At 55.8% G+C, this 26,225-nt stretch overlaps 1 protein-coding gene across 2 annotated transcripts in view; it reads left to right on the forward strand.

Moving 5' to 3' along the window:
* The first annotated feature begins 8,824 nt into the window (after positions 1 to 8,824).
* LOC105496761 (oxidative stress induced growth inhibitor 1) overlaps positions 8,825 to 26,225 on the forward strand; it is a 34,389-nt gene continuing 16,988 nt past the window's right edge. The window contains exons 1-3 of one of the 2 annotated variants that reach the window (XM_071085020.1): positions 8,835 to 8,923; positions 11,504 to 11,567; positions 12,452 to 12,539. In XM_071085020.1, the coding sequence (XP_070941121.1) occupies positions 11,504 to 11,567; positions 12,452 to 12,539 (152 nt within the window). In that variant the 5' untranslated portion in view covers positions 8,835 to 8,923. Of the gene's footprint in view, positions 8,924 to 11,503; positions 11,568 to 12,451; positions 12,540 to 26,225 lie in introns of both variants that reach the window. The other variant, XM_011767341.3, reaches the window with a different exon arrangement.

A 26,225-nucleotide genomic window follows, 5' to 3' on the forward strand; every position in this document is an offset into this window, starting at 1 on the left:
GCAGTTTGAGGCACAATGGAGGAAGCTGTAGACTTTGGTTCCAGCCAGTGCCCAGTTCAAATCCTGGCCCCACCGCTTCCAGCCGGGTGGCCCAGGGCAAGCCACCTACCCTTGCTTTGCCTCAGTTTCCCCATCTTTAAGTGGCAGTAACCATAGTACCGACCCCACAGCCTGCTGAGAGGCTCAAAGGAGACGATGTATATAAAGCAGTTAACTGATGCCTGCGCTGGGAAGCAGACCCGTCCCTGTCATGACAGGCGTTTCTACATCTGGACTTGGGCGCCACCATCATGCTCGCCTGAATGCGGGTTCTGGGATCTTTCAGCCTTATTTGGATATTTGAGTATTTGCTGGTTTTCTGGCTTCTACTCAGTTTCTAAGAGGTGACTAAGTGGATCCTTCGTTCCCGGGGGAGGTGGGAATGGCTTCTCTGTACACTGCATTGCACAGAGGCTTGGGGGCCTCCCGACCCCTGATGGCTGAGCACCCCTGTCGTAGTCCTCAGGGAGAGCCCAGGCCACCCGGTTAGCTCTAGACTGGCTCTGCAGGGCCTCACAATCTGAACTCGCTGTGGTCACTCTGAGGCCTCTCTGTCTCTCTTTCTCTTTCTACCCCTCTAGCCCTCTGAGGGTTTGACCTTCACTGACCTCCAGGTCAGGAACGACCAAGAGTCGCTCCCAAGAGGGCTTCCCTCCTCCCCGTCCATTCCGTGTGACCTCAGAAATGGGGGAATCTCAGGGCTTTGTGCAGGCATTTGCTTATTCTGAGCTCTGTTTGAAATTAAACATGAGGTATACTGAAGATTTAAATCGAGCAAACACCTCTGTGGTTTCCAGTTGAATTCTGAGGCACTTACTGAAATACGAAGTCCATTTCGATCTATTAGAAACAAAAGCTGCCAATGATTTCACCACAGGAAGTCTGCTTCCTTTGCGGTTTAGCAGACTTGACAAGAGATCACCCTAGATCTCTTTCTCGCCTTTGTTTGGTTTATTTCCAGATTGCATGTGCGTTTCCCTCCCGGCTAGTTCTTGATCATTGAGGAAGGGAGAGAGAAACGAGATTCTCTGCTCTGGGCATTTCCAAACTGCATTTGCGTTTCCCTCCCGGCTAGTTCTTGATCATTGAGGAAGGGAGAGAGAAACGAGGTTCTCTGTTCTGGGCCAGGCATTCTCTGTACACGTTCCTGGTCCCAGCCTCCCTCCTTCCCTAGAGGATCACCACGTCCAACCCTGAAGCTGGAGCGAGTGTTTCTCACTTAGAGATGAGGCGGTGAGCTGGGAGAGGGCTGAGCAGCTGGTGAGGGCAGAGCTAGGACTCAAACCGAGGCCCGACCACCGTCCAGCTCTCCTTCCACCCCGCTGGTCCACTTCCTGACCATACGTGGGGAGACCCACACGAAGGCCCAGAGAGGAGAAGGCCAGCAGTGGGTAGAACAGAGTGGGCCCCAGGTTTTGGCAAGCCTGGAGGGGAATAGGTCAAAAAGGTAGCCTGGCTGGCCGGAGAGACTGAGGACAGGGCGTGTTAGGGTGCTGACATTCTGGCACGGGGGTGGGGGTCTGTGGAAGACCACCCCAGGCTGGGGTGCCTTCTCTAAAACCTGAGCATGCACAGTGCTGGCCATGTCGGTCCGAGCCCTCGGCTGCCAGGGACGGAAGCTGAGCTCCCACCAAAGCATAAAATCCCGGCCAGCGAGGAGCAGCCAGACCATGGGAAGACAGGAACCCGGACCTGGCTCTCCTGCCGGAAGCAGGCTGTGCACAGCTCCACCGCCACGGAGACAGCCTCCTCTCATGACCCCAGACTCAGCCCGGGCCGTGGCGGGAATGATGGTTGGCCCGGTTTGGAGATAGGGATCTGGCCCTGTGGGGAGAGCAGCCAGAGCACGTATCTCTCCGGGGCAGTTGAGTGGAACAACTGGTGTCCCCTCTTCATGTTGATAAGGGGAGATGAGTGGCCCAGGCAGTTCCTAGAACAGGGGAGATGGAGTGGGCCGCATCCCACCCAGCAAGAGAGCTTGCTTCTGAAGCTCCTGTGCGTCTGTGACAGAGGCTTGAACCCCCGGCCTGTTCTCTCAAGTCTGTTGCCATAAATCTGTCTGCATCGCCTGGCACATAGGAGAGGCGCGGCAAATATTTTTGGTTCACTGAGGAAAGGCAGCCCTCACTCCTGCTGCTCAGACAGCACCCCCTGAACATGAGTTACTGCCTCCTTGAGAGCTTTTGCAGGAGGGCAGGAGACCAGAGAGCTGCCTTCAAAGATGCCAGAAACCATTTTTATTTAAGCAGCGCTGCTCCAGAGAGAACTGGCCATTTCAGTCTCCACCCCAGTGTGACTCACGATGCCACCTCTCCTTGCCAGCTCTCACCGAGGCCTTCAGTGACCTCCTAGGGGGTACATCCAGCCAGGTGCCCCCTCAGCAATGGCCAGGGGCCACCGTGGGCCACTCTGCACTTCCCAAATGCTCCCAGCACTGGCACAGATGCACACCCTCTTGGCCGTCCCCACCTGTCCTCCGCCACTCTTGGTCAGCCATTCCTCTCGGCTTCCTGGAGTCCACTCCTTCTCTAAGGATCTCACCCTCATCTATGTCTCTGCCGTCTCCTAACTACCAATAGCAAGGGCACCAGTGCCCCTGTTTGCCGGGGACAGGACCTGTCTAGGGCACTGTTGTGGCATCATTGTTAACAGAGCTGCTCTTCACTCTGAAGTGTTCAGTTAGGACAGTTACTTGCACGGTCCCCTCACTGGTGACGCAGACACCCCATACCTGTGTGTTTCCCCTGGATAGCTCAGCAGCAGCTCAGGCTCAGCACGGCCAAGGCTGAATGCAGATGCCCTCCCTCCAAAACCTGGCCTTCTCCAGCTGTGCCTTCCTGGCGAGGCCACCTCCAGCCGTCCGACTGTGTAACACAGAAGCCTGAGTGCCATCCCTGGGGCTCCCCTCACCCCCACCTCCCACCCCTTCCTGGGCCCCTGCACGGATCACTGGCCTTGTTCCCTTCATTTCCCTGGCCCAGGTTACAAAGTCTCCTTCCTGATCACGTGCAATAACTAACCTCGCAGCTGCTCTGCCCATCTGCCTACGCCACACCCTTCCAGATCCTTCTCCACCCCAGCAGGCAGAGCTGTCATTGTGAAATGCAAATCAGGTTCCATCTCTCCTCTCCTTTCCTCCCTTCCGCCATCCCTATCACCCTCCCTCTCACACACAGCCCCCTCCATGACCTCCCAAGCCTGCTGTGGCCTGACCCTCCCCTCTATACTTTTCCAGGCCCTCCTAGCACTCTCCTCCCTCAGTTTGGGACTCCTTGTCCTCCCTCCTTCCTGCCTGGTGCATGCTGCTCCCTTCTCCTGAAATGCTTTCCCCTCCCTGCCTCCCAGGCAATGCCCACTCTGCCTCCAAATTTCATCCATCATCCTCTCCTCAGGAAGCTTTCCCTGATGGCCTGACCAGGTCACATTCCCCCATTATTTGCTGTCCTCTCTGGGGCCTCTCCTTCCTGGTAGCTTCTCAGCAAGGCAGTTTCATGGGTGTATCTCCACTAGACTAGAAGCTCTCTGAGGGCAAGAGCCCTGCTTGACTTCTGGCCCAAGGTGGCTGCAGGGTCTGCAAGATCATCAGGGCCCCCTCCAATCTGACACTTGCAGAGGGGACCCCTGGCCTTGGGCCACGCTGGTTACTTGGGTACACTCCTTGCCCAGAGCTCCACAGCACCTTAAAGGCAGGGTCTTTCTGGCCATGCCTGGCCCTGGCCTGGCCTCCCTAAGGAGCCCTGCCGCTGGGGGTGCTGTGTGGGAACAGGGCACAGGCCCTCCTTCCCAGAGCCCACGAGATCTCACTTTCTCCAAGCCCAACTCCCCCAGGAGTCAGACCCCAGCTGCCCTGCACTGAATGCTGGCTTGCCCTAACTCACTCGGACCCCACCCTGCACTGGGAAGGAGTGTCGCTGTCCCCGTTTGACAGGTGAAGACACTGAGGCCCAGAGAGCTGAAGGGGCTGGCCCAGGGGACGGGCTTGGGCACTTCTGTTCTCACACTGCTGCCACGACACCTAATCCATCCAGGGAAATTCCCTTTAAACACAAAAGGGAACGGTGAAGCCACACGCGGCTGCCCTTCTCGGGAAACCACTGCCACCTCTCGCGAGCTAGACAGCGTTCCCCAAGGCCCTCCTCGAGCTGGGTGGGCTGCCCGGCTGTGAACACAAGGACACCTCCGATTCCGTCCTGTGAATGTTGATATTAGTGGTCCCTTCCTTCAGGGGCTATGGGGATCTCAAAAGATAAGGCAGGTCTGGAGTCCTGCGCGGTACGTGCCGCATGGCAAGCTCTTTACGGACAGCGCAGGGATGCGCTTTGATGCTGAAAATGATTCTCTGGGACAGGTGGATCCCAGTCTGGGTCCTCACAGGCGCTGTGCACCCAGTCGCCGCGAGATGGCGGTGTTGCGCCCCTCCAGCCTCCTCGACTCTGCACTTGAGCGCTGAATGTTAACAATCCTAACAGGTGAATCTCTTGAATCCGGGAGGCGGAGCTTGCAGTTAGCGGAGATGGCGCCACTGCACTTCAGCCTGGCGACAGAGCGAGACTACGTCTCAAAAAAAAAAAAAAAAAAAATCCTCACAGGTAGCAAACCAAGCCAGATGTTAAACCTGCACTCAGAGCCTGCACAGCCGCTCACTGCTCCCTTGCGGGGATTCAGTAACGATACTCAGAACCAGAGCAGGCATTTGGGGCTGCCCCAACCAGCTGCTCTTCCTGCTTTCTTCGCCGAAGCTTCCCCGGGGCTCTTCCGGCTCCCAGTCCGAGCCTCCTGTGGTCAGCTCCTCCTTGCCCAGCCCCGTGGTCAGTCCTCCTTGCCCAGTCGTCGTTTGCGGTAGAGCAGGGGCGTGATCATTTGCAAATGTCCCAGAGGGCCCCCTCCAGCCACTTCACATGGGTCGCAACTCAGGCTGACTGAGGACATGACTTTCTGCTTCAAGCCCGGAGCCCAGATCACAAATCCAAACCCCGCTAAATCTAGAGGCCATGGGTCCCAAACACCAGTCATTTGCTGACCACTGTCACAATTTTTTAATATCACTCCCATCAATAAAAGCTGGATTGTTTTCATGAAGTAGAAGTTGAAAGTAAAAAGTAATACAAAAACAAAACAGCGGCCGGGCGCGGTGGCTCAAGCCTGTAATCCCAGCACTTTGGGAGGCCGAGACGGGCGGATCACGAGGTCAGGAGATCGAGACCATCCTGGCTAACATGGTGAAACCCCATCTCTACTTTAAAAAACTACAAAAAAAAAAAAAAACTAGCCAGGCGAGGTGGCGGGCGCCTGTAGTCCCAGCTACTTGGGAGGCTGAGGCAGAAGAATGGTGTAAACCCGGGAGGCGGAGCTTGCAGTGAGCAGAGATCCGGCCACTGCACTCCAGCCCGGGCGACAGAGCGAGACTCCGTCTCAAAAAAAAAAAATTAAACTTCAGTTAGATATAGTTGCTTTCTCTCTCAAAAAAAAATTGGGCGTGGGAGGATTAATAAATGTTAAGGTTTTTTAAACATATATTAAGAACCAAACAGACTTTCTCTTTGAGGACTCAGAAAGTCCTCAAAAGACTTGTGAAGGAGCAAGAATTGGAAAAGACTTAAATGAGGTTATTGCTTCGTCCAGGAGCCACCAGGTTATCACACATCTCACACCCTGGGCAACCAGTGGTAAGCACTGGGACCAGAGGGAGAAGCTACGTGCAGGTGGAAGCCAGAGCTTGGCGTCCTGGGAGGAGGAGCTTCCCTACGTGACCAGGAGTTGGGGTACCCCAGCAGAACATGGCCTCTGCTTGGCACAGGGGCGTTGGGGACCAGCCAAATCCTGCAGGCCTTCCAGAGCTCCGAAATACTTTACTTATTAAGCTTTCACTTAAAATCTCATTTGTAACTGCACTGGAAGTGGCCGATTCACAAATGTGATGCATCAGATATTAGCACGTTGGAACCACCAACCTGTCACCGTGTGGTATGAGGTCATCTCGACTCTGTAAGCCCTCAGCATACCCAGGCTTCTCCCAAAATCTGTGAGTTGGAGCACACACACAGAGAACAGTCTGAAACTCTTGTAATTTGCAGCTTTTTATCTTTGTGAATCAGAGTTCCCGTTCATTCCGGTGCAAGCACAGACACACGCTGGCTTAGAAACCAGCAGCGGACACAAACCTCTGCTGCCCAAGTGTTGCAATCCTCAAAGCAGCTTTGTGGTTGAAAGTGGAGATTTTTACCCACGACCTCAGGATCATGAAGGCACCACCCAATGGTAAAGCAGTCGATTGCCAAACCTCTTCTGAAATGAATGTGAGGCTTTCACAACAGTAATCGGCACTGGCCTTAGACCCAGGCAGGAGGGCACCTGCCACGGACCCCACACTTGAGAGGCCCTTACGTGTCACAGACCCACACACAGGACGGGTTCCTGTGTCCCTGAAATACAGCACTCAGTGCTGGCCTGGACTTAGCGTCCACTCTCACACAACCACTGCCCAAGCCTCGAAGAAACGTTGTCTGGGTCTCCCGCTTGACAACATTGAAACAAAGGCCACTGTGTCTAAATGCGTGAAGGCAGGTAGGTTGTGCATCACCAACAGAGACAGACATTGTACTGTAGCCAAGGCAGGGTCTGAGGGGTGGGAGAGCTGAGGTGAGAGAAGAGGTGCAGTCATTGAGTTGTCTGGTCCTTGCTCTCTGATAGCAGGAGTCCAGGAGCCTCTTGCCTGACAAAGTCCAGCTTCCCATGGAGCAGGTGTAATTTATGAATCACAGTCGACTGCATTCAGTTACCCATCCAGATGGTGCCAGCGCATCCATATGACGCGCAGTCATCTCTGACATCTTGCTGACCTTTAGGCACATAAAAACACAGCTGTACCCAGTTTTTTTCAACTGTATTGTTACACAGGACAGAGGCTAGAAAATATTTTATTAGAACCCAGAGATGGGCCCTGAGCTGGCATTGTCACTTATGAGCCGTGTGGCCATTACTAAATTTACAATAAGTAAATGTATCCATTTTGGCTGGGCATGGCCGTTCATGCCTTAATCCCAGCACTTTGAGAAGCCAAAGCAGGAGGATTCCTTGAGCCCAGGAGCTGGAGAGCCTGGGCAACATAATGAGACCCCCATCTCTACAAAAAATAAAAATAATATTAGCCAGATGTGGCAGTGAGCACCTGTAGTCCCAGCTGCTTGGGAGGCTGAAGTGGGAGGATTGCTTGGGTCCCGGTGGTCAAGGCTGCAGTGAGCTATGTTCACACCACTGCACTCCAACCTGGGTGACAGCGTGAGACCCTGTCTCAAAAAAATAAGTAAATGTATCCATTTTAATGTATAAAAACAATGTAAACCAGTAAAATTAACTTTTTATGTAAAATTTTTCATATTGGCCTTCAAGTGAGATGTTTGTTATTAAAATGCTTCTGTGGTCGTTTGGTAAACAGTTTGAAACTTGAGCACGACGACTAGCAGGCCCTGCCGAACTGCACTGCTGACGCTGCAGGCCGAGCCGCCTCCTCCCTGGCCCTCATGTGCATTCTCAGGTCGGCTCTCGGTGGCTGCCTGCAGTGGTGACGGTGCCACTGCCTCCAGGCAGCTCTTGGAATGAGCTGTGATTTGTGGCTCCTTTTGCAGCTCTGACCAGAAAGCCCACATCAACCCAGAAGGACACTTGCTCCTTCTGATCTGCAAAGGCTGCCTCCCAGAGAGGCCCGGGTGCCCACAGGCCTGGGCCCTGGGGCCGTTCCCACAGCTGGCACGGACGACCTTCTGAACGTTTCTGATGTCATCCACCTTGTCTTCCTAGGATCTGTGCTGTCCTTAAGCCGCTGTGCTGTTCACTGGGATCTGGGGCAAAGTGCTGGTGCCCGCCTGAGGAGGATAGGCGGCATCCCTGGGGGTGCAGAAGCGGCGCCGGGTGGAGATGGCTGCCAAGGGCAAGCGGTGGAGGGACAGAGCTGCTTTCCCCTCCCTCGCAGCAGCTGCCCCTGCAAGGGTAGCTCTTAGGAGAATAACCACGGGCAGACAATGAATAGTGGGCAGAAACGTGGTGGTGAGGGGGTCTCAGTCCTCAAGGGGGATCCCGCCCAGAGTCCCCCCAAGGCCAGCAGCCTCCTGAGCCTCATTCCCGTGGAGGAAGGCTCCGAGCTGACCAAGCCCTGGCCCGATTCTAGGTGTATCGAGCGGTGGAGGAGTGTCAGCCCAGCAGGGAGTTCCGCGGAGAATTTCCTCCCGGGGAGTGGGATGGAGGCTGGACAAGTGGAGACCTCCGTCCCCAGGGCCCCCACACCCTCACAGCCAGCAGGGACGCCCGGGAGGAGGCACCGGGTGGGCACCGAGGTTGGTACAAACCTCCATCCCCAGGGCTCCCACGCCCTCATAGCCGGCAGGGCCGCCTGGGAGGAGGGCACCAGGTGGGCCCCGAAGTGGGTCTGGGTTTGAGCCCTGCGTCAGCACCTGCGTGCGTGTGACCGTGGGAAAGGCACATCCTTCAGCAGGTGTTTACTGTATACCTACTGTGTGCAGGGCCCTGTGTACCCGTCATCACAGCAACCCAACCTGCCCCTTAGGCACACCTTGGCAAAATGTGGCCCTTTTCCAGGTGCCACCACCGAGGCTGCAGGTGCTCCAGAGGAGCTGTGGCAGAGGATGGGAGCGGGGCCGGCTGGGCCCTCTGACAGAGCCACCCTGAGGCTGCCCACCACTGACCGGGCACCCCAGCAAGCCCAGGGCAGGACTTTGTGATGCGACAAATGGCTCAGCCTGGCCTCTTTTCCCCCAGCTCCCCTGTTACCACGTTGGGGGGGGTCCCCTGGGGGAGGGCCAGCCCCACTGTGTCCACTCCTCCCCGGCCAACTGGTCACCTCTGTCGCACCCGGCCCCTTCATCGTCAGGTAAGGAGGGCCTGGAGCAGGAGGGGCACGGGCTGCTCCAGGAGTGGGTGGGGTGTACTGGGGGGGCCTGGTCGGGCCAGACAGGAGGAGGGGCTCCCAGGAGGTGGCCCTGGAGTAAGGAAGTTCAGCTTGTAGACTCGGGCGCAGGTTGCCTGGGTGGGAACCCGGTGCCGTTGCTTACCTGTCATGTGATCTAGGGGCAGTGTCATTACTTGTGAGCTGCAATCTCTCTGGCAGTAAAATGGGCTACTTGGGTGCCTTCCTCACAGGGATCCTGGGAGGTGAAGTGAGCCCCTCCGAGGGAGACCCTGGCACTTGCCCCGTGTGCAGAACGTGCTCGATAGACATCAACCTTGTCATCAGGCCCCGGAACCGACCGCCACTCATGCCTGTCTCAGCCAGGCTTGGGCGCTGTCCTCTGGTCACCAGCCGCTCGTTGATTCCCCACCTACTGCCATGCTGGGGCCTGGCCCCTTCATCCTGGTGGATGGGGGAGAGCGGACGGCCAGAGCAGGTCTGCCCCGTGTACCTCTTTGCGTCTACATCCTGTCATTCTCGCCTGGCTGTGGGTGGCACTCAACTGGGGGAAGGCTTGGGTCCCTGGCAGAGGCCTAGCATTCGGTTTTCTGACCTTGAGTCTCATCTGTGAACGAGCTTGCCCAGGGGACTCTGTGTGCCCCACAGGGTGTGACTCAGAGAATGAACTACAGGCCCTCCAAGGACGCCCATGGCCACCCCCAGTCTCTCCCACTACAGAATGGCAGATGCTGCGGCCTCACTGGGCTTTCGGTTCCCAAATGTTCAAGACCATCCCCTTCTCTGTCCAGCGAGCTCCATTCAGGGCTGAGCGAGAACGGCCTCCCAGATCCGGATCCCACAGGGAAGGGCAGGGCTGCAGTTTGAACCTAGACCTCTCCAGACTGTTCCGCTACAACCCATGGCTGCCCATGAGAACCACCTGGGAAGCTTTGGACAACACTGGGACTGGGACACCCAGTTCCCAACCCCAGACCACAAGTGGAGTCCCTGGTCAGGGGACCCACCCAGGCCTGTGATCCCAGCTCCACCAGCAGAGGCCACAGACTGGGGGTCCAGGGCCTCAGTGCGCTGCCATCCCCATCAGGGCGCTCCAGCCCTGCTTCCCAGCCCCTCAGCCCTGGCTCCCCGTGCTCCAGACTCACACTTGGTTTTGGAGTCTTTGCCCAGGAGGAACCCCCAAACCTGTGCTGGTCCTTCCTGCGGCGGCAGGCACTGGGGAACCCTCAGCTCTGAGTGTGGGAACCCATGCTGAGACCTTATTGGCACGGTAGGTCCAGCCAGGTTTGAAGTTGGACAGGCCCCTCCCTGGAGGGACACCTGGTCCCTTGCATACACAAAGGCCACAGAGCCTGTTAGTTGGAGGCACCTAGGGCCTCAGCCGTTCTGACCTCACCTCAGGAGGCTCAGCTGCTCTGACCCCAGCCCTACCACTTCCTGGCAGGATGACCTTGGGAAGGCTGTTTTGCCTCAGTTTCCTCATCTGTAAAATGCCCGGAACAGCAGCTTCCTCATGGGGAGGCTGAGACGCCCCGTGGTGTAACACAGGAAAGATGCTGAGCTCTGCTGGTGGGGTGGGGGCGATGAGTGCTCCAGAAATGGTCCCCACGCTCCACCGTATGCCAGACCCTCTGCACTTGGGCCACCGTTCCCTGCGCCTTCTGTAGGAGCAGCATGGCCTCGGCGCACGCTCGCCCTGTGTGAGCAGTGTCACTCTCCTCCCGTGCCATCTCTTTCCCATTTTAAACATCTCCAAGGTTACAGCCAAGGGCAGATGAGGTCAAGTACAGCCACACCGCCCCCCTTCTTCCCTTCATTTTGTGAAACTTCGCTTCTGGCAAACGCGAGGCCCAGAATGTTCCGCCAGGGCAGCCGCAGGTGCCCAGCTTGGGGAGGGAAGAGGCGCCGAGCGACCCCCCCCAGCCCCTGCCCTGTGCCTGCCCCTGTCCTGTGCCTGCCCCTTGTCTCCGATGCGCCTCCGCCACCCCTGCAGGGCCCCCAGCTGTGCTGGAGCCCAGACCTGAAACTTGAGGGAGAGATGATCCTCCACAGACTCCTCAACAATCCTTCTGTCAGCATCTAATCCCCCTGCAATTCCTCCTGAATGAGTTTCCTGTACCTGACATCACCAGTGACCACAAACTAAGTGGCTTAAAGCAACAGAAACGTACCCTCTCATCGTTCCGGAGGCCAGAAGTCAAACTTCAAGGCATCAGCAGGAAACCCGCCCTCTGGAGCTTCCGGGAAGGATCTTCATTGGCTCTTCCAGCTTCAGGGGGCTCCAGGCGTCCCTTGGTTCTAACCGCTGCCTCTGTGGTCTCATGGCCTTCTTCCCTGGGTCCTCAGATCTCCCCCTTTCATACATGGACGCTTGTCATTGGATATGGGGCCCACCCTAAATCCAAGATAATGTCATTCGAAGATTCCTAACTGAATGACTTCTGCAGAGACCCCTTTTCCAATCAAGGTCGCATTTACAGATTCTGGACACGTCACTGGGAAGCCACCATTTGGTCCTCAACATCCCGTCTCCTCTCCCCTCAGATGCGATGGCGTCACAGCAGCGACTTGGAGCCATGCAGGGTTTCTGTTGTGGTTGTTCACTTGGGTAAGCTTCCTGCTCTTACCGACAGTGGATGACACACTCCCCACTCCCACGCCACTTCATGTTCCTTTGGGAGCGGAGGGGGTTGGAAGAATAAACACCCAGATCTTCAAGACGTAAAGTCCCTTGGAGAGAACCCAGACCAGCCCCCTTATTTATGGATGAGAATCCTGAAGCCCAGATTGTGGCTTTTGAACCAAGCTCGCAAATCCATCTGATTGTCTGCACCCTCGTCACCACCCTCGCCTCTGGCCCGACCTTTGCAGCAACAGGTCCTTCTCCCAGCAGCCAATGGTGGCCTTTCTGCAACCCCCATGAGAGCCTGCTCCTGCCCTGCTCTTCCTCCCAGCCCCAGCCCCCTCAGGTGACAGCAGCCTCCATCTCTGCCCCGCATACCCCAAAGCTCAGCCTTGGCACTGAACCCCACAGAGCCCCGTCCCCTCCTGTGTCGGCCTCGGCTTCTTTCCCTGCTGGGGGACATCGCTGGGCCCAGCTTTCCTGGCTAAGGTCTTTGGTCCTTAATCTTACTCCTGCAGAAAGTCTCTAAGCCTCCTAGACTGGGTTGGGGGGAATCTTCTCAGCCCGCCCAGCAGCATGCACCATGGGTGTGGCATTCGCCTCCCGCTTGCTCCCCTCCTCCGCCTGTAAGCGCCTCTGTCTGACGGACCCCGGCATTTGCCCCCCCAGAGTTAGCCCCGTGCCGGATGAACAAATAACATGTGTCCTGCCCCAATTCCCTGGCCAGCAAGAAGCTACCTCTGGCCTGCTGGCCATCAGTTCAGGGCTCGTTGTGGCCTCTGCAAAGGGAAAGCCAGCAGCCACTCCTGGGGATCCAGGAGCTTAAAGGTGTCCTGCAAGGGCTGAGCCTTCTGGTGTTGTGTCTCCAGGGACAGAAAGGCCAGGCCCAGAGGGAGGAGACCGTGACCCTGTTCGTCTCTTGCTTAAGGAATGCATGTCGGCCCAATTCAAGCAAGGGTACGTAGGGAGCACCTACTATGTGCCAGGCAGTTGAGATACACCAGGGAAGAGAGCAGAGGACACCCTGCCCTCTGGGAACCTGCATCCCAAGGTGGGGATTCAGACAAATGATCAAGGAAGTGTGTAGCACCTAAAGTGCCAATGAGGCTGTGTAGAAAAATGCAGGTGCGTGAGGGGGAGGGAGTTCCAGTTTCATGCAGGGAGCGCTGGCCTGGTTGAGGAGACGCTGGAGCACAGACCTGAACTCACTGAGGCAGTGTCATGTGGACGTCTGAGGGAGCAGTGTTCCAGGCACAGAGAACAGCAAGTCCAAAGGCCCTGGGGTAAGAGTGAATCAGGAGCAGGGAGGAGCCCAGGGAGATGGAGACGGGGACACGGGACGCAGCTCAGCAGTGACTTGTCGATATCTGGGGTGGTCAGCAGAAGGCGCTGTTCAGGTGTGGGTGTCCCGGCCGCTGTGTGGAGGGTGCGGTGGGGGCACCGTTCAACTGGGAGGCTCTGCAGCAACCCAGGGTCACAGGGAGGGGCCCAGGGGTCAGAATCCGAATCTATTTGCAGGTGGAGGTGGTGGGTTTGCTAAGGGATTGGGCTGTGAACGAAAGAGGGGGCAAGGTTGACTCAGGGTTCAGCCTGAGCCACTGAAGCAAGAGAGCGGGGCTGGGGAGGGAAGGAAGGAGGCGTGGGCAGTGCCAGCTTTGGCGCCCAGGCGGGGAGAAGTGCGAGTTCCCAGAGAGAGGAGGTGGCTGGGCATGTCCTGCCCCGGGTTCACCCTTTACCCAGAGGCCCCTTTCTTCTGCTGAGCCTGCAGGCAGGGCCTCACCCACCCACCCAGGTGGGACCCAGCCCCCCGGCCCACCCACAGCTGAGTGGCTCACACAGAGGGACACCGTGTCCCTAAGCACCTGGGACACAGCCCCACTGCCCTCACAGCCCAGCAAGACTCCCAACCCCGTCGTCGCTCCGCCCACTTCCCTGCTCCTTGCCACCCAGAGCAGGAGGCAGCATGCCTGCCAGGGCACCCAGCCTGTAGGGACGGGCAGGCCCACTAAGCCCTCCTTCCAGGACGTGGAAGTGTCAGAGACACAGCTCTCAGTTAGGGGCCTGGGCAGCACCCAGAAACCCTGGACCTCTGCCAGCTGCAGACTCTTCCTAGTCGGGGAAAAGACCCCAAACCCAGGCCGGCTGACCCAGCGTCCAGGCCCAGCTCTGTCTCCCCAGCTCCTTCGCTGCTAATCACAATAACAATGGCAGCGACCATTGCTGCAGAGGTTACTGAGTGCCAGGCACCATTCCCAGTGCCACCCGTCATTCTCAATCCCAAGAGATGGCTGCTGTCTTCCTCTCGATTTTGCCCTGAGGAAACTGAGACCCAGAGTGGTTAAGTCGCTGGCCCGGGCCACACAGCCGGGAAGCAGCCCCTGAGGCTAGTTCCTGACTCCACTGTCTCTCGGCCCTGTGGGGTCAACCCTCTGTCCCCGTCTCCGCTATCACCGTCTTCACCGCCAGAGCTCCACGCCCCCGGGCCCTACTGCTGACCTCAGACCCACAGGGCCCTGCCAGTCCCCGGGCCTCCGCCTGTGCTCTTCTTTCCTCCTGGAGTGCTCTTCCCGTGGCTGGCTCCCCACCCACTCCTCAGGCCTCAGTGGAAAAGCCCCCTCTTCACAAAGGCCAGCCCTGGTGGCCCATCTTCCCTCCGCATCGGGACCCCGTCTCGCTTTCCTGCTCATTCATTCATTGAATGCAGCTGTACTGAGCATGCTGTGAGTGCCGTCTGGGCCAGGGATGCAACAGAGAATGAGGACAGCACGGTCCCAGCTTTGGCAGACCTGACCTCCGGCACAGGGTGTGCGTTCTTGGGCAGAACTACCAGCATGGCCCGCACTGTCATCTGACCCTTCTCCTTTCCATCCTGTTTCTTAAATATTCATGAGCTCATCGAATCGTGCCTGAGATTAGCTGGTCTTCCCGCATGACCCTGGAGAATCATTGACTGCCTCATCACCCAAGTGAATCCTTGTTGCCCTACCCTAGGTCCCCCTCATCTTGGGCTCTCCCCACCCTGCATCTGCCATTTCCACCCTCAGGAAATCCCTCCTGTTCCTCGGTGGGAAGGCAGAAACACCAGAGTGGCTTCAAAGGTGAGCCCTCAACTGACAGAGCTTAGGGCCGGTGTGGCAGATGGCAAGCCCTGAACTGGTTCCCGTGCTTCCCAGAATGGCCGCTATCTGTGGAGTTCTGTAGAGGACAGGCCTAGTTTGAGCCCCTCAAGACCAAGTTTTGAGTCTCCTCACTGTACTGGTTTCTCTGTTCTGAACATTTTCCAACTTGGTGTTTCCATTAAGCTGTGGGGCTCAGAACCTGGTATCATCGATCAATGACAAATCAAGCAGGACCATCACCTCCCACATTCTGTAGACTGTGCCCTTATTAATGTGACCCAAGATTGCAATATAGAAAGATCGTCATCCTCTTGCCTCTCCCACTGATCCTAGCTATAAGGCAGTGGTTCTCCCCAGCCTATACAATGCAATCATTTGAGAATTTAAAAAATCCAGTATTATCATCTCTGGAGATGGTCTCAGGTGATTACAGTGGGTAGCCAGAGCCGAAAGATGGAGGTGCTGGTGTCCCATGGCCTCCTAGTCCTCTGAGCTCCAACCACCATCCCTAACTCCTTAAGTCCCTGGTCCCCAGGCCTTTAAGGGTGATGGTCGGTATTTATGCCAGCTGCTAACCATGGTTCCCAAAGTGTGTTTCAGGGAGCACTAGTGCTACAGAGTGCAAAGCTGTGCATCTCCTTCCAACTCCACTGTTCAGAAATATTACACTGGTAACGTGAAATTGATCATGGTGGGGGTGTTCACACCACAGATATTGGCACACTGCCAAACAGTGCTTTCCACAGTGCCCCACAAGGCTGGTGGGGTTTTTTTGGTTTTTTTGTTTGTTTGTTTTTTTCTTGACATGGAGTCTCACTCTGTCACCCAGGCTGGAGTGCAATGGCACGATCTCGGCTCACTGCAAACTCCACCTCCTGTGTTCAAGTGATTCTCCTGCCTCAGCTTCCTGAGTAGCTGGGATTACAGGCGCCCGCCACCACACCTGGCTAATTTTTGTATTTTTAGCAGAGACAGGGTTTCACCATGTTGACCAGGCTGGTCTCGAACTCCTGACCTCGTGATCTGCCCACCTCAGCTTCCCAAAGTGCTGGGATTACAGGTGTGAGCCAGCCCCAAGACTGGTTGTTAAACATTTGACAACACAACACTGCCCTGATCACCCACTCCTCTCCCGCTCTGGACTCTGCCACAGCCTCCCATTGATCAAACCCAACCAGAAGCCAGCGGGCCAGAGCGCCTAAGGGTGCAGAGCCTGAGGCTCAGCCTCCTGGAGCTCAGAGCAGGACAGAGGAGGTAGAGAATGGATGGGGGAAGCCAATGGAAAATGATCATCCTGCCCACACCTGCTCTCAGGGAGACACGCACCCGGGTCACCATGTTCCTCCGTGTAAGGCAGACCTGCATGCCAGCACTGAGCCAGGTGACCACCTGGGAGCTGGGTGACCACCTAGGAGGCTCTGGTGCCCTGCTTATGTAATAGACCATGTCAGCCCCATGTACTAGAACCTCTTTTTAATTTTTTGGAATAGTGATAACATACTTCTACTTAACGAAAGCGATGCTCCATTTTGATTGATTTATCTCCAACACATTCCTGGGCCAGGAGTCAGGAGCTCTTACACTTGAGTATACATCAGAACCCCTGGGTTCGGGGGGGAGGTTAAGAACATGGTTGCAACCAGGCACAGTGGCTCAGGCCTGCAATCCCAGCACTTTGGGAGGCCGACGTAGGCGGATCACCTGAGGTCGGGAGTTCAAGACCAGCTTGACCAACAGGGAGAAACTGTATCTCTACTAAAAGTACAAAATTAGCTGGGTGTGGTGGTGCATGCCTGTAATCCCAGCTACTCAGGAGGCTGAGGCAGGAGAATCACTTGAACCCAGGAGGCAGAGGTTGCGGTAAGCCGAGATCATGCCATTGCACTCCAGCCTGGACAACAAGAGCAAAATTCCATCTCGAAGAAAAAAAAAACATGATTGTTTATCCCCGGAGTCAGACCAGTGTTTCTGATTCTGTGAGTCAGAAGGATGAAGGGTGCCCACGAACTTGGATTTCAAAATCCCCAGGTGCTGCTGGCCTGGCACCCCACTTTCAGAATTCACTGCTGTGTGTAGACTAAACCGTAATACTCCCCTCCTCTGAAAAATACAAAGTGGCTGGCTGTGTTACCACACCAGCAGGCATGGAGGAGGGGCCCAGCCTCCTCCTCGTGGATCTAGGTGGCATGCGTGGACCAGAGTTTGCCTTGAATGAAAGGCCAGGTGTTTGCAAAGAGGGCACCAGACGTGGGGAGCCCTGGGCAACCTGCCTGGGAATCCTCTGTGAGGTGCCGAGGTAGTACCATGGCCCATGTATTTCAAGGATATTCAAATTCAAATGTCCTGAATTTCAAGGATAATTTGCCAAGAACAAGAAGAAGAGGCCTTGTCTACTCAGAAACCAGGAACTTACAGACCAAGCCCCACCCCAGCAGAGGAAGGAGACAGGAAATCGGAAGAGAAGTCTAGGGAGAAAAACAGTCACGTCCAGGCTAAGGAAGATGCCACATGTCAAGGCAGAGGAATTTGCCTCTCAAAGCAGGAGTGTGGCTGAATCTCAGAGACACGACATCAAAAGAAGCCAGATGCAAGAGAGGGCATTCTGTGCGATTCCATTTATGTCAAGTTCCAGAACAGGCATAACTAATCTATGGGGACAAAAAGCAGAAAGGGGTCAAAAAACCGAGGGGTCCCAGGCCGGGTGCAGTGGCTCACGCCTGTAATCCCAGCACTTTGGGAGGCTGAGGCGGGTGGATCACAAGGTCAAGAGATTGAGACCATCCTGTCTATCACTGTCTACTAAAAATACAAAAAATTACCGGGCTGTGGTGGCGGGCACCTGTAGTCCCAGCTACTCGGGAGGCTGAGGCAGGAGAATGGCGTGAACCCGGGAGGCAGAGCTTGCAGTGAGCCAAGATCGCGGCACTGCACTCCAGCCTGGGCGACAGAGCGAGACTCCATCTCAAAAAAAAAAAAAAAAAACTGAGGGGCCCCAAGGAAGCCTTCCAGGAGGCTGGGCGTACTCCCCGTCTTGTCCTGGGTGATGGTCACAGGAACAGGCATCTACAGAGATTCACCCTGCCGCCCCCTTCAGTGTGGAACTCATCCCTCAGCCTGCGCCCACCCACACTCGGTTTCACAGCTTGAGTGCAGATTTACTGAGGCCTCCTTGTCCTGCTGGGCTCTGTTGACACAGCTAGGGAGGAGAAAGTCACCACCCTGCCCTGACTGTACAGCATCCTCAGTGCGCTCAGACAGTTTGTACAACGCAAACCCAGTGTGCTCAGACAGCCCGAACCAAGGTGGCTTCGAGGAGGCAGGTGGAGGCGGCCAGAGGATGCTAGTCAGGGCCTCGGAGGAGTTAGCAGGTTGAGAAGATGTTTTAGACGTCTTAGAAGACAAGGAGGCTCTCCCCAGGAGGGCGAGGGAGGGACCTGTGCGCCAGGCAGAAAGGACAGAAATGGTGTGTGCTCAGAGGAGAGTGGGCTTTTAATACGGCCGGAACATGAGGTCCAGGGTGGGGAGACCCGCAGGGCTGGGGGGTAGGAGGTCTGTGGCTCAGCAGAATCTAAACTTTTCCTCTGAAGGCAGGGCAGTCATCAAAGCGCTGTAAGCAAGGGAGGGGTGTGGCCTGCTTTGCAGGTAGAAAACTCGCTTGATAGGAGGGAGCAGGGGGTAGGATGCTGAAAGGCTGCCATGGAAACCCTGGTGCAGTGGGGGCAGCCCTCTGGAAAAGTGGGTGCAGTTTCTAATACACATCACCCTCACCTTCCCTGTGGCCCAGCAGTGCCGCTTCTCGGTCTTCACTCAAATGCCCGAATGCAAACAGATGGCACACAAAGACTCCCACGGGAATGGCCCCAGAGCAAGCTGGTAACAGTGAGCCTCCATCCCCGAGAAACAGCTGCAGGCTGTTCAGACAGCGGACCCGCTCAGCGGTGAGAAGGGGGAACCGCTGGTCTGCACGTCAGTGTGGGGACCAGCAGAGACGCAATGTTGAGCCACAGAAGCCAGGCACAAGAGAGAACGTCCTGTGCGGTTCCATCTATGCCAACATTGAGAGCAGGCAAAACTGACGTATGGGACAGAAGTCAGAAAAGGGGTTGACTGCTGAGCCGGGCCCGGTGGCTCACGCTTGTAATCCCAGCACGGGAGGCCAAAGCGGGAGGATCACCTGAGCCCAGGAGTTTGAGACCAGCCTGGGCCATATGACATGGACACACGGGCAGGAGTGCCTTTTTTTTTTTTTTTTTTTTTTTTTGTGAAAGGGAGTCTCACTGTGTCGCCCGGGCTGGAGTGCAATGGCACGATGTCGGCTCACTGCAGCCTCTACCTCCCGGGATCAAGTGATTCTCCTGCCTCAGCCTCCTGAGTAGCTGGGATTACAGGCACGCGCCACCACGCCCAGCTAATTTTATATTTTTAGTAGAGACAGGGTTTCACCATATTGGTCAGGCTGATCTTGAACTCCTGACCTCATGATCCACCCGCCTCAGCCTCCCAAAGTGCAGGGATTACAGGCATGAGGCATGAGCCACCGCACCCGGCTGGAATGCCTTTTTTTTTGCCGCCCCCCTGCCCCGCCCGCACGCAATACTGGGTCTCACCCAGCCTGGAGTGCAGTGGTGTGATCTCCACCTCCTGAGTTCAAACTATTCTCCCGCCTTAGCCTCCCAAGCAACTGGGATCACACGCACACATCACTACACCCGGCTAATTTTTTCTATTTTTAGTAGAGATGAGATTTCACCATGTTGGCCAGGCTGGTCTCCCAACTCCTGACCTCAAGTGATCCATCTGCCTTAGCCTCCCAAAGTGCTGGGACTACAGGTGTGACCCACCATGCCTGGCCTGGAATCACTTTTTGGCTCATCTGGTCTGGTTTTCAGAGCAGGAGCCTCAGAACCTCCTAGCCAGGAGTGCGCTTACAAAGTTCCTGGTACAAGCACCGCCCACAGCAGGGCTGCGGAGATGCAAGCTGCATTCCCGCCGCTTCTCTGGACAGTGGAAAACTAGAGACAAATCTAGAGAGTGTTGCCCAGACCAGGGTAAAGCAAAGAAGGGCCTCCAAGCAGAGCAGAGCAGTGCAGGTGGGGGGCGGCAGGCCACGGGCCAGCCCACGCCCTGGAAGGACAGAGCAGAGAAACCAGGTGGGGAGGTCCTCCCAGGTCAGTCCCTGCAGGGGCCTGTCAGTGCTGGGCCGTCAGTCTGGGGTGGGCCTGGGGACAGCAGGAACCCCTGCAGGGCAGGGTCTCATTTGTAGTATGTCAGATTCCGGGGGTGTGCAGGACCTTGGTAGAAAAGGACAGGACTCTGGAATCCTGCTTTGCCTAGTGACAGGAGCCCAAAGGCCAGGAAACTCCCCGGAATGCCAGGAGGTCCGGCGCTATGGCTCCTCTGCAGAGAAAGGTGCAGAGTTGACTGGGCATGGCAGCTCATGCCTATAATCCCAGCACTTTGGGAGGCCGAGGTGGGCGGATCACAAGGTCAGGAGTTCAAGAACAGCCTGGCCAACATGGTGAAACCCTGTCTCTACTAAAAATAAAAACATTTGCTGGGCATGGTGGCGTACACCTGTAATCCCAGTTACTTGGGAGGCTGAAAACAGTAGCTGGGCATGGTGGCGTACACCTGTAATCCCAGTTACTTGGGAGGCTGAGGCAGGAGAATCGCTTGAACCCGGGATGCGGAGGTTGCAGTGAGCCAAGATTGTGCCATTGTACTGCAGCCTGGGCGACAGAGCAAGACTCCATCACAACAACAACAAGAAAGAAAGGGGCAGAGTGCTCACAGGCTGGGCTGGCCCTGTGGCTGGGGAGGGGCATGGCTCACATGACTCTCAGTTATGTCACTGACCCTACCTGTGCCAGAAATCAAGGCCTAGAGTGTTTGTGGAGTCTGATAAGAGCAGCACACGGGGTTTGTTTGGTTTGGTTTGGTTTAAAGCAGCTGTGGGGAAAACGAAAGTGATGGTCCTTCCCCTTCCAGAGGGGCAGTGACCTCTCAGTCGAGGGCCAGGGACTCGTGCTGGAACGGTCACACACTCGTTAGGAAGGAATGGAAGTCTGGGCAAGGGACTGGAGTCTGCAGACCTCCTCATGCTGCAAAGTGACCTCCTGGTGTGCAGGGGACCCGGGCACTCGCCCTTAGAGCCACTGTCACTTCTGGGTCACAGGAAACCGTCAGGGCCCTTAAGGGCAGGGACATGCAGGTGGGGCTCCAGTTTCCTGCGGAACGAGGGAGGCATGTGCAAGAACCCCCGCCGTGGGGACTGACAGCCCTTCCAGGCAGAATTCTAGCACAGGCTTGTGGGTTAGGAGCCTGTAGGAATGGAGAAGCTGTCACCCAGAGGCTCTACCCTGGATTTCCTGAGAGGGCCATGCCACATGCCTGTCATTCTCGCTGTGCCTATGGACTGCTCCCAAGGAGGGTGTAGGCAGAGAGGCTCCTGGTGGAGTTTCTCATCCTGTCCTGCAGTAGCAGCTCTCAAACTCAAGCAAGCATCAGGACCACCCAGAAGGCGTGTGAAAGCGCAGACTGCCAGGCCCACACCCAGAACTTCTGATCTACTGGGTCTCGGGTGAGCCTGAGAATCTGCATTTCTGATGCATTTCCAGGTGCTGCTGGTGCTGCTGACGCTGCTGGCCAGGGACCCACACTTGGAGAATGACTGCCCTGGAGGACAGTTGTTGGGAAATGCAGGCTGCATGACAGGAAAGCCAGTGGCTGCAGAGAGCTGGACGATTAACACCCACAGGGTTTGGTGGACAGAGGTGGGGGGTACCCCCCATTTACTGAGGAGCTAGGAGGTGTCAGGCAACAAGTCACCTTGGAGAACAGGCATTACTATTCCTATTGTATAGATGAGGAGATTGAGGCTCAGAGAAGAGAAGCAACTTGCCCAAGAACACCCTGGGAAGTTCCAGAGCTGAGACGCAACCCAGAGTTCCTGACTGCATGGACAGGACCTTTTCCATTCAGCCCTCTTCCAGTAACAGAGCTGTGTCCACTGGAGAAAGCATCTCTAAGGGTGAGCCACAGGGCTCTGTCTCTACCTTTCACCAATTCAAAATTATCATCAAAAATGTAAACATATTGACAGGCTCACTCCTGTAATCCCAGCACTTTGGGAGGCTGAGGCAAGCGAATCACTTGAGTCCAGGAGTTTGAGATCACCAGCGTGAGCAACATGGTGAAACCCCATCTCTACTAAAAATACAAAACTGAGCCAGGCATGGTGGCACATGCCTGTAATCCCAGCTACTCAAGAGGCTAAGGCACAAGAATAGCTTGAACCCAGGAGGCAGGGGTTTCAGTGAGCCAAGATCGCGCCGCTGCACTCCAGCCTGGGTGACAGAGCAAGATTGTCTCAAAAAAATAAAAAGTAAGTATATGTCAATCCATATGCGAGCAGTATAAAGCCAAGAGGAGCCACTCCTGCTGAAAAATGTTTTAAGAGTTGGCCTGGTGTGGTGGCTCACGCCTGTAATCCCAGCACTTTGGGAGGCCGAGGCGGGCAGATCACCTGGGGTCAGGAGTTCGAGACCAGCTGGCCATCATGGTGAAACCCCATCTCTACTAAAACTACAAAAATTAGCCAGGCATGGTGGGGCATGCCTGTAATCCCAGTTACTTGGGAGGCTGAGGCAGGAGAATCGCTTGAACCTGGGAGGCAGAGGTTGCAGTGAGCAGAGATCACACCACTGCACTCCAGCCTGGGTGACAGAGCGAGACTCCATCTCGAAAAAAGAAAGTCTATCAGCAAAGTCTGAAAGCAACAGGATTCATTCATTCATTCAATTAATATTTATGGAGCTACTATTATGCCCTGGGCCCTGTGCTAGCCATCTGTGATATACCGAGTAAACTCAGCAAAACACAGAGGGTCCTTGTCCCACCGAATTGCCTTTCCTTATGATTATTGTTCATTATACAAATATAATGGAAATTAGCATTTTAAAAACTCACATAAAATTCCTTGGCCCCAGCAATCAGTCTAGCTTCTTTCTTTCTTCCTGATCCCTTTCCAGCTCCTGCCCAGTGGCCTACACGTCTGACACGGCATCAGCCCGGTCTCATCATCTGCTTATCTTGTTGCTACTCTGCCGCCTGGTTCTCTAACTCTGTTTCTTAAGGCTGTATCATATTCCTCTCTGGGCATTTGCCAGTGTTTGCTGAATGGTTCTCATAGTTGGACACCGAAGTTGTTCCCAGTTTTTCACTATTAATATTAATGTTAGTGCTGCAATTAATGTCTCCTTGTCTGTTGTAACCATTTCTCGCTTGGGCGTTTTTCCCTTGGGACTTTTTACTTTAAGATTATAATTTGGGCCCGGTGTGGTGGCTCACACCTGTAATTCCAAAACTTTGGGAGGCTGTGGTGGCACTTGAGGTCAGGAGTTCCAGACCAGCCTGGCCAACATGGTGAAACTCCATCTCTACTAAAAAAATAATAATACAAAAAGAAGATTGTAATTTGGGGCTCAGAGTATGGCCATGCTTAGGATGAGTGACATGAAACACCCAAGGGGAAACACCAAGTTCAAAGTCTATTGAGTTCAAAGTCCATTGAGTTCAAAGTTGGTGCTATGGGAACTGAGTCAGGGAAGGGCTTATCCTGCACACGGTGAATGAGCAAGGTGCCGATGGGGTTCTCTCTTCCAGGTGGCCGATTCAGTAGCCCTTTGGGCTTCCCATGAGCCACCCCCATACCAGGGTCACCAGCGGGCCCCTGCCATCCTGCTGGCCTGGCTCTTCTGAAGATGAGCGTTTCCTTTAGAACCTGTGGCTGTTCCTTCAACGGGGCAGTGAATGTATTTTACACAACAGATGGGCTGCCGGGTGGAGGGGGGAGTGATGTATGCAGCACTTCCACAGGCCAGGCAATTTCTAGGCTGCATCTCAGCTCATCCTCCAAGGGCCGCAGGGACAGAGGCTCTCAGCCCAGGCCATCGCCGGGGACAAAACTCCCCATGTCCAGCCACACTCCAGCCCAGGGATGTCAGACCTCTCTGGGCCGGGACCTGGGCATCAGTGTATTTTAAAATCTCCCCAGCCAATCCGCAGTGTGCAGCAGAGACGGAGGTTCCGCCAGAAGGCAGGTGCCGCTCTCCCCATCTCACACACAGAAATGGAAACGCTGAGAAGTTCAGCCACAGGCCTGGAGTCACACAGCCAACAGCGACGGAGCCCAGTCCCAGCTTGTCTGACGCCAAAGTGGAGGGCTTTTACACAGCTGGGCTGGACCGCCTGGCCGCTTGAACTCTGGGGCAGGCACATTCACTCTCCTGCCGAGACTCGCTCTTGGGTTTTAGGAAAAAGAGGGAGGAATCGGGGAAGACAGGATGTGGCTGCCTGAAGACACAGGAGCCTCCCCAGCCTCACCCCTGTGCGGCCACCCTTCCCCACCCTCCTCCTATGGCTCCTGACCTCCCTCCACCCCATTCCCTGGGCCCTGAGTCCTCAGCTGTGGCGCCCTCTTCCCCCGGGGGTAACAGTGGCCCCGCGCCCCCACCCCCCGGGAGCTGGCTGAGGCTGTCTCCCCTGAGCAGGGCACCGGCAGCTCACACCCGTGCCCTCCGTGGCTTGGCCTCCAGACAGCCTGAAGTCTCAATCCCTTTACCCCACTCCATTTCCTGTGGCCTTGGGAAGGCTCCTCCGGCTTTCTTCCTCTGTAAACTGAAATCCATATTGTAAATATCTGCCCATCTGTGTGCTCTGGGAGAATCGATGACACAGTGTGGGTGAAAAGGCTCTGTACACCTTGTGGCACCAAACAAATATTAGCTGTTTCATGAGCTAGAATGGCCTGATCTCTTCATGCCACCGCTCTGGGCAGGACTGGGTGACAGCCCTAGCTCTGCCACTGACCATGACTTGGGCCACACCTTACACTCAGGGCCTCCGTTTCCTCACCTGTAGTGTGGGGAGAATCATAGCACTGTGCCCTCCTCGCTGGACTGGTGTGCAGGTCTAAAGCATGGGTCCAAGAAATGCACCTACAGTGTGGGCGGCCGTGGACATGAGCAGGACCTGTGGGCCGTGGCGTGGTGAACGTGGCCGAGTTTCTGGACCCGTGCCTTTGCACCTGAGGCAAGAAGGAGGCCTCCTTCATTCCTTTGCTCTGTCTTTTCCTGGAGGTGCCCAACTCTGCAGCTGGGTTCGAGCCTCAGCTCTGCCACTCACGTTGTGTGGCCTCAGGCTTGAGATCGGCCTCTCTGAGCCTCGGCTGTGCCTGAAGAACCCTCTGTTCACAGTGCCCAATGCCTGCAGGTGCCCAGCAGTGGTAGAGCTGCGGGAGCCACTGGTTGAGGAAGAGGAAGGCAAAAAACAGAGGTGGGAAGGGATGAGGAGGAGTCAAGAGAGGCCCCTTTGAATGGCTCTGGGATTTCTTAGGCAGAGAGGAATGCTGGTTTTCCAATAGGGGCACAGGGGATCCATTTCGATACCAGGACCACCAGGGATGCACCCTGAGGCCACCCCTACCCGCTCCTCCCCTGGCTCCTCAGCTCTTGGGCAGCCTGCATGGGGGCCGGGGAGGCCTGGGGAGGGGCCTACCATCCAGCACCAGGGGCTCCCCAGTGCCAGGCCCCTTCCTTCAGCCTGCACGGATCCACTGCCACCACCCCACCACTCCACGTTGGCAGGAGCAGTACACAGATGGGGAAACTGAGGCTCAGAAGGACAGCACCTCTACTGGCCACACTGTCCACCTGGGCACTTGCGGCACTGCAGGGTGACCAACTGTCCTGGTTTACCCAGGCCTGGGGGTTCCTGGGACAGAGTGGGGCTTTCAGTGAGGAACCCTGGAATGTCCCAGCTCTTGTTAGCAACAGTGCCGAGGTCCACACCAGTAGTGTCCAACAAAGACCCAACGAGAGCCATGTGTGTCCTCCAACATCCCAGTAGCCAGGTTAAAATAAAAAGAGATGAGTGAAATTCATTTTAATAATATATTCTTTTTTTTTTTTTTGAGACGGAGTCTCACTCTGTCACCCAGGCTGGAGTGTAGTGGCATGATCTCGGCTCGCTGCAAGCTCCGCCTCCCGGGTTCCCGCCATTCTCCTGGCTCAGCCTCCCAAGTAGCTGGGACTACAGGCGCCCGCCACCTCGCCCAGCTAGTTTTTTTGTACTTTTTAGTAGAGACGGGGTTTCACCGTGTTAGCCAGGATGGTCTCGATCTCCTGACCTTGTGATCCGCCCACCTCGGCCTCCCAAAGTGCTGGGATTACAGGCGTGAGCCACCGCGCCCGGCCTCTTTTTTTTTTTTTTAAGATGGAGTCTCGCTCTGTCGCCCAGGCTGAAGTACAGTAGCTCAGTCTTAGCTCACTGCAACCTCGGCTTCCTGGGTTCAAGCAATTCTCCTGCCTCAGCTTCCCCGAGTAGCTGGGATTACAGGTGACTGCCACCACGCCTGGCTAATTTTTGTATTTTTAGTAGAGACGGGGTTTCATCATATTGGCCAGACTGGTCTCGAACTCCTGACCTCAGGTGATCGGCCGCCTCAGCCTTCCAACGTGCTGGG

This window comes from Macaca nemestrina, chromosome 18, assembly GCF_043159975.1.
Source record: "Macaca nemestrina isolate mMacNem1 chromosome 18, mMacNem.hap1, whole genome shotgun sequence".
Taxonomy (NCBI): Eukaryota; Metazoa; Chordata; class Mammalia; order Primates; family Cercopithecidae; genus Macaca; species Macaca nemestrina.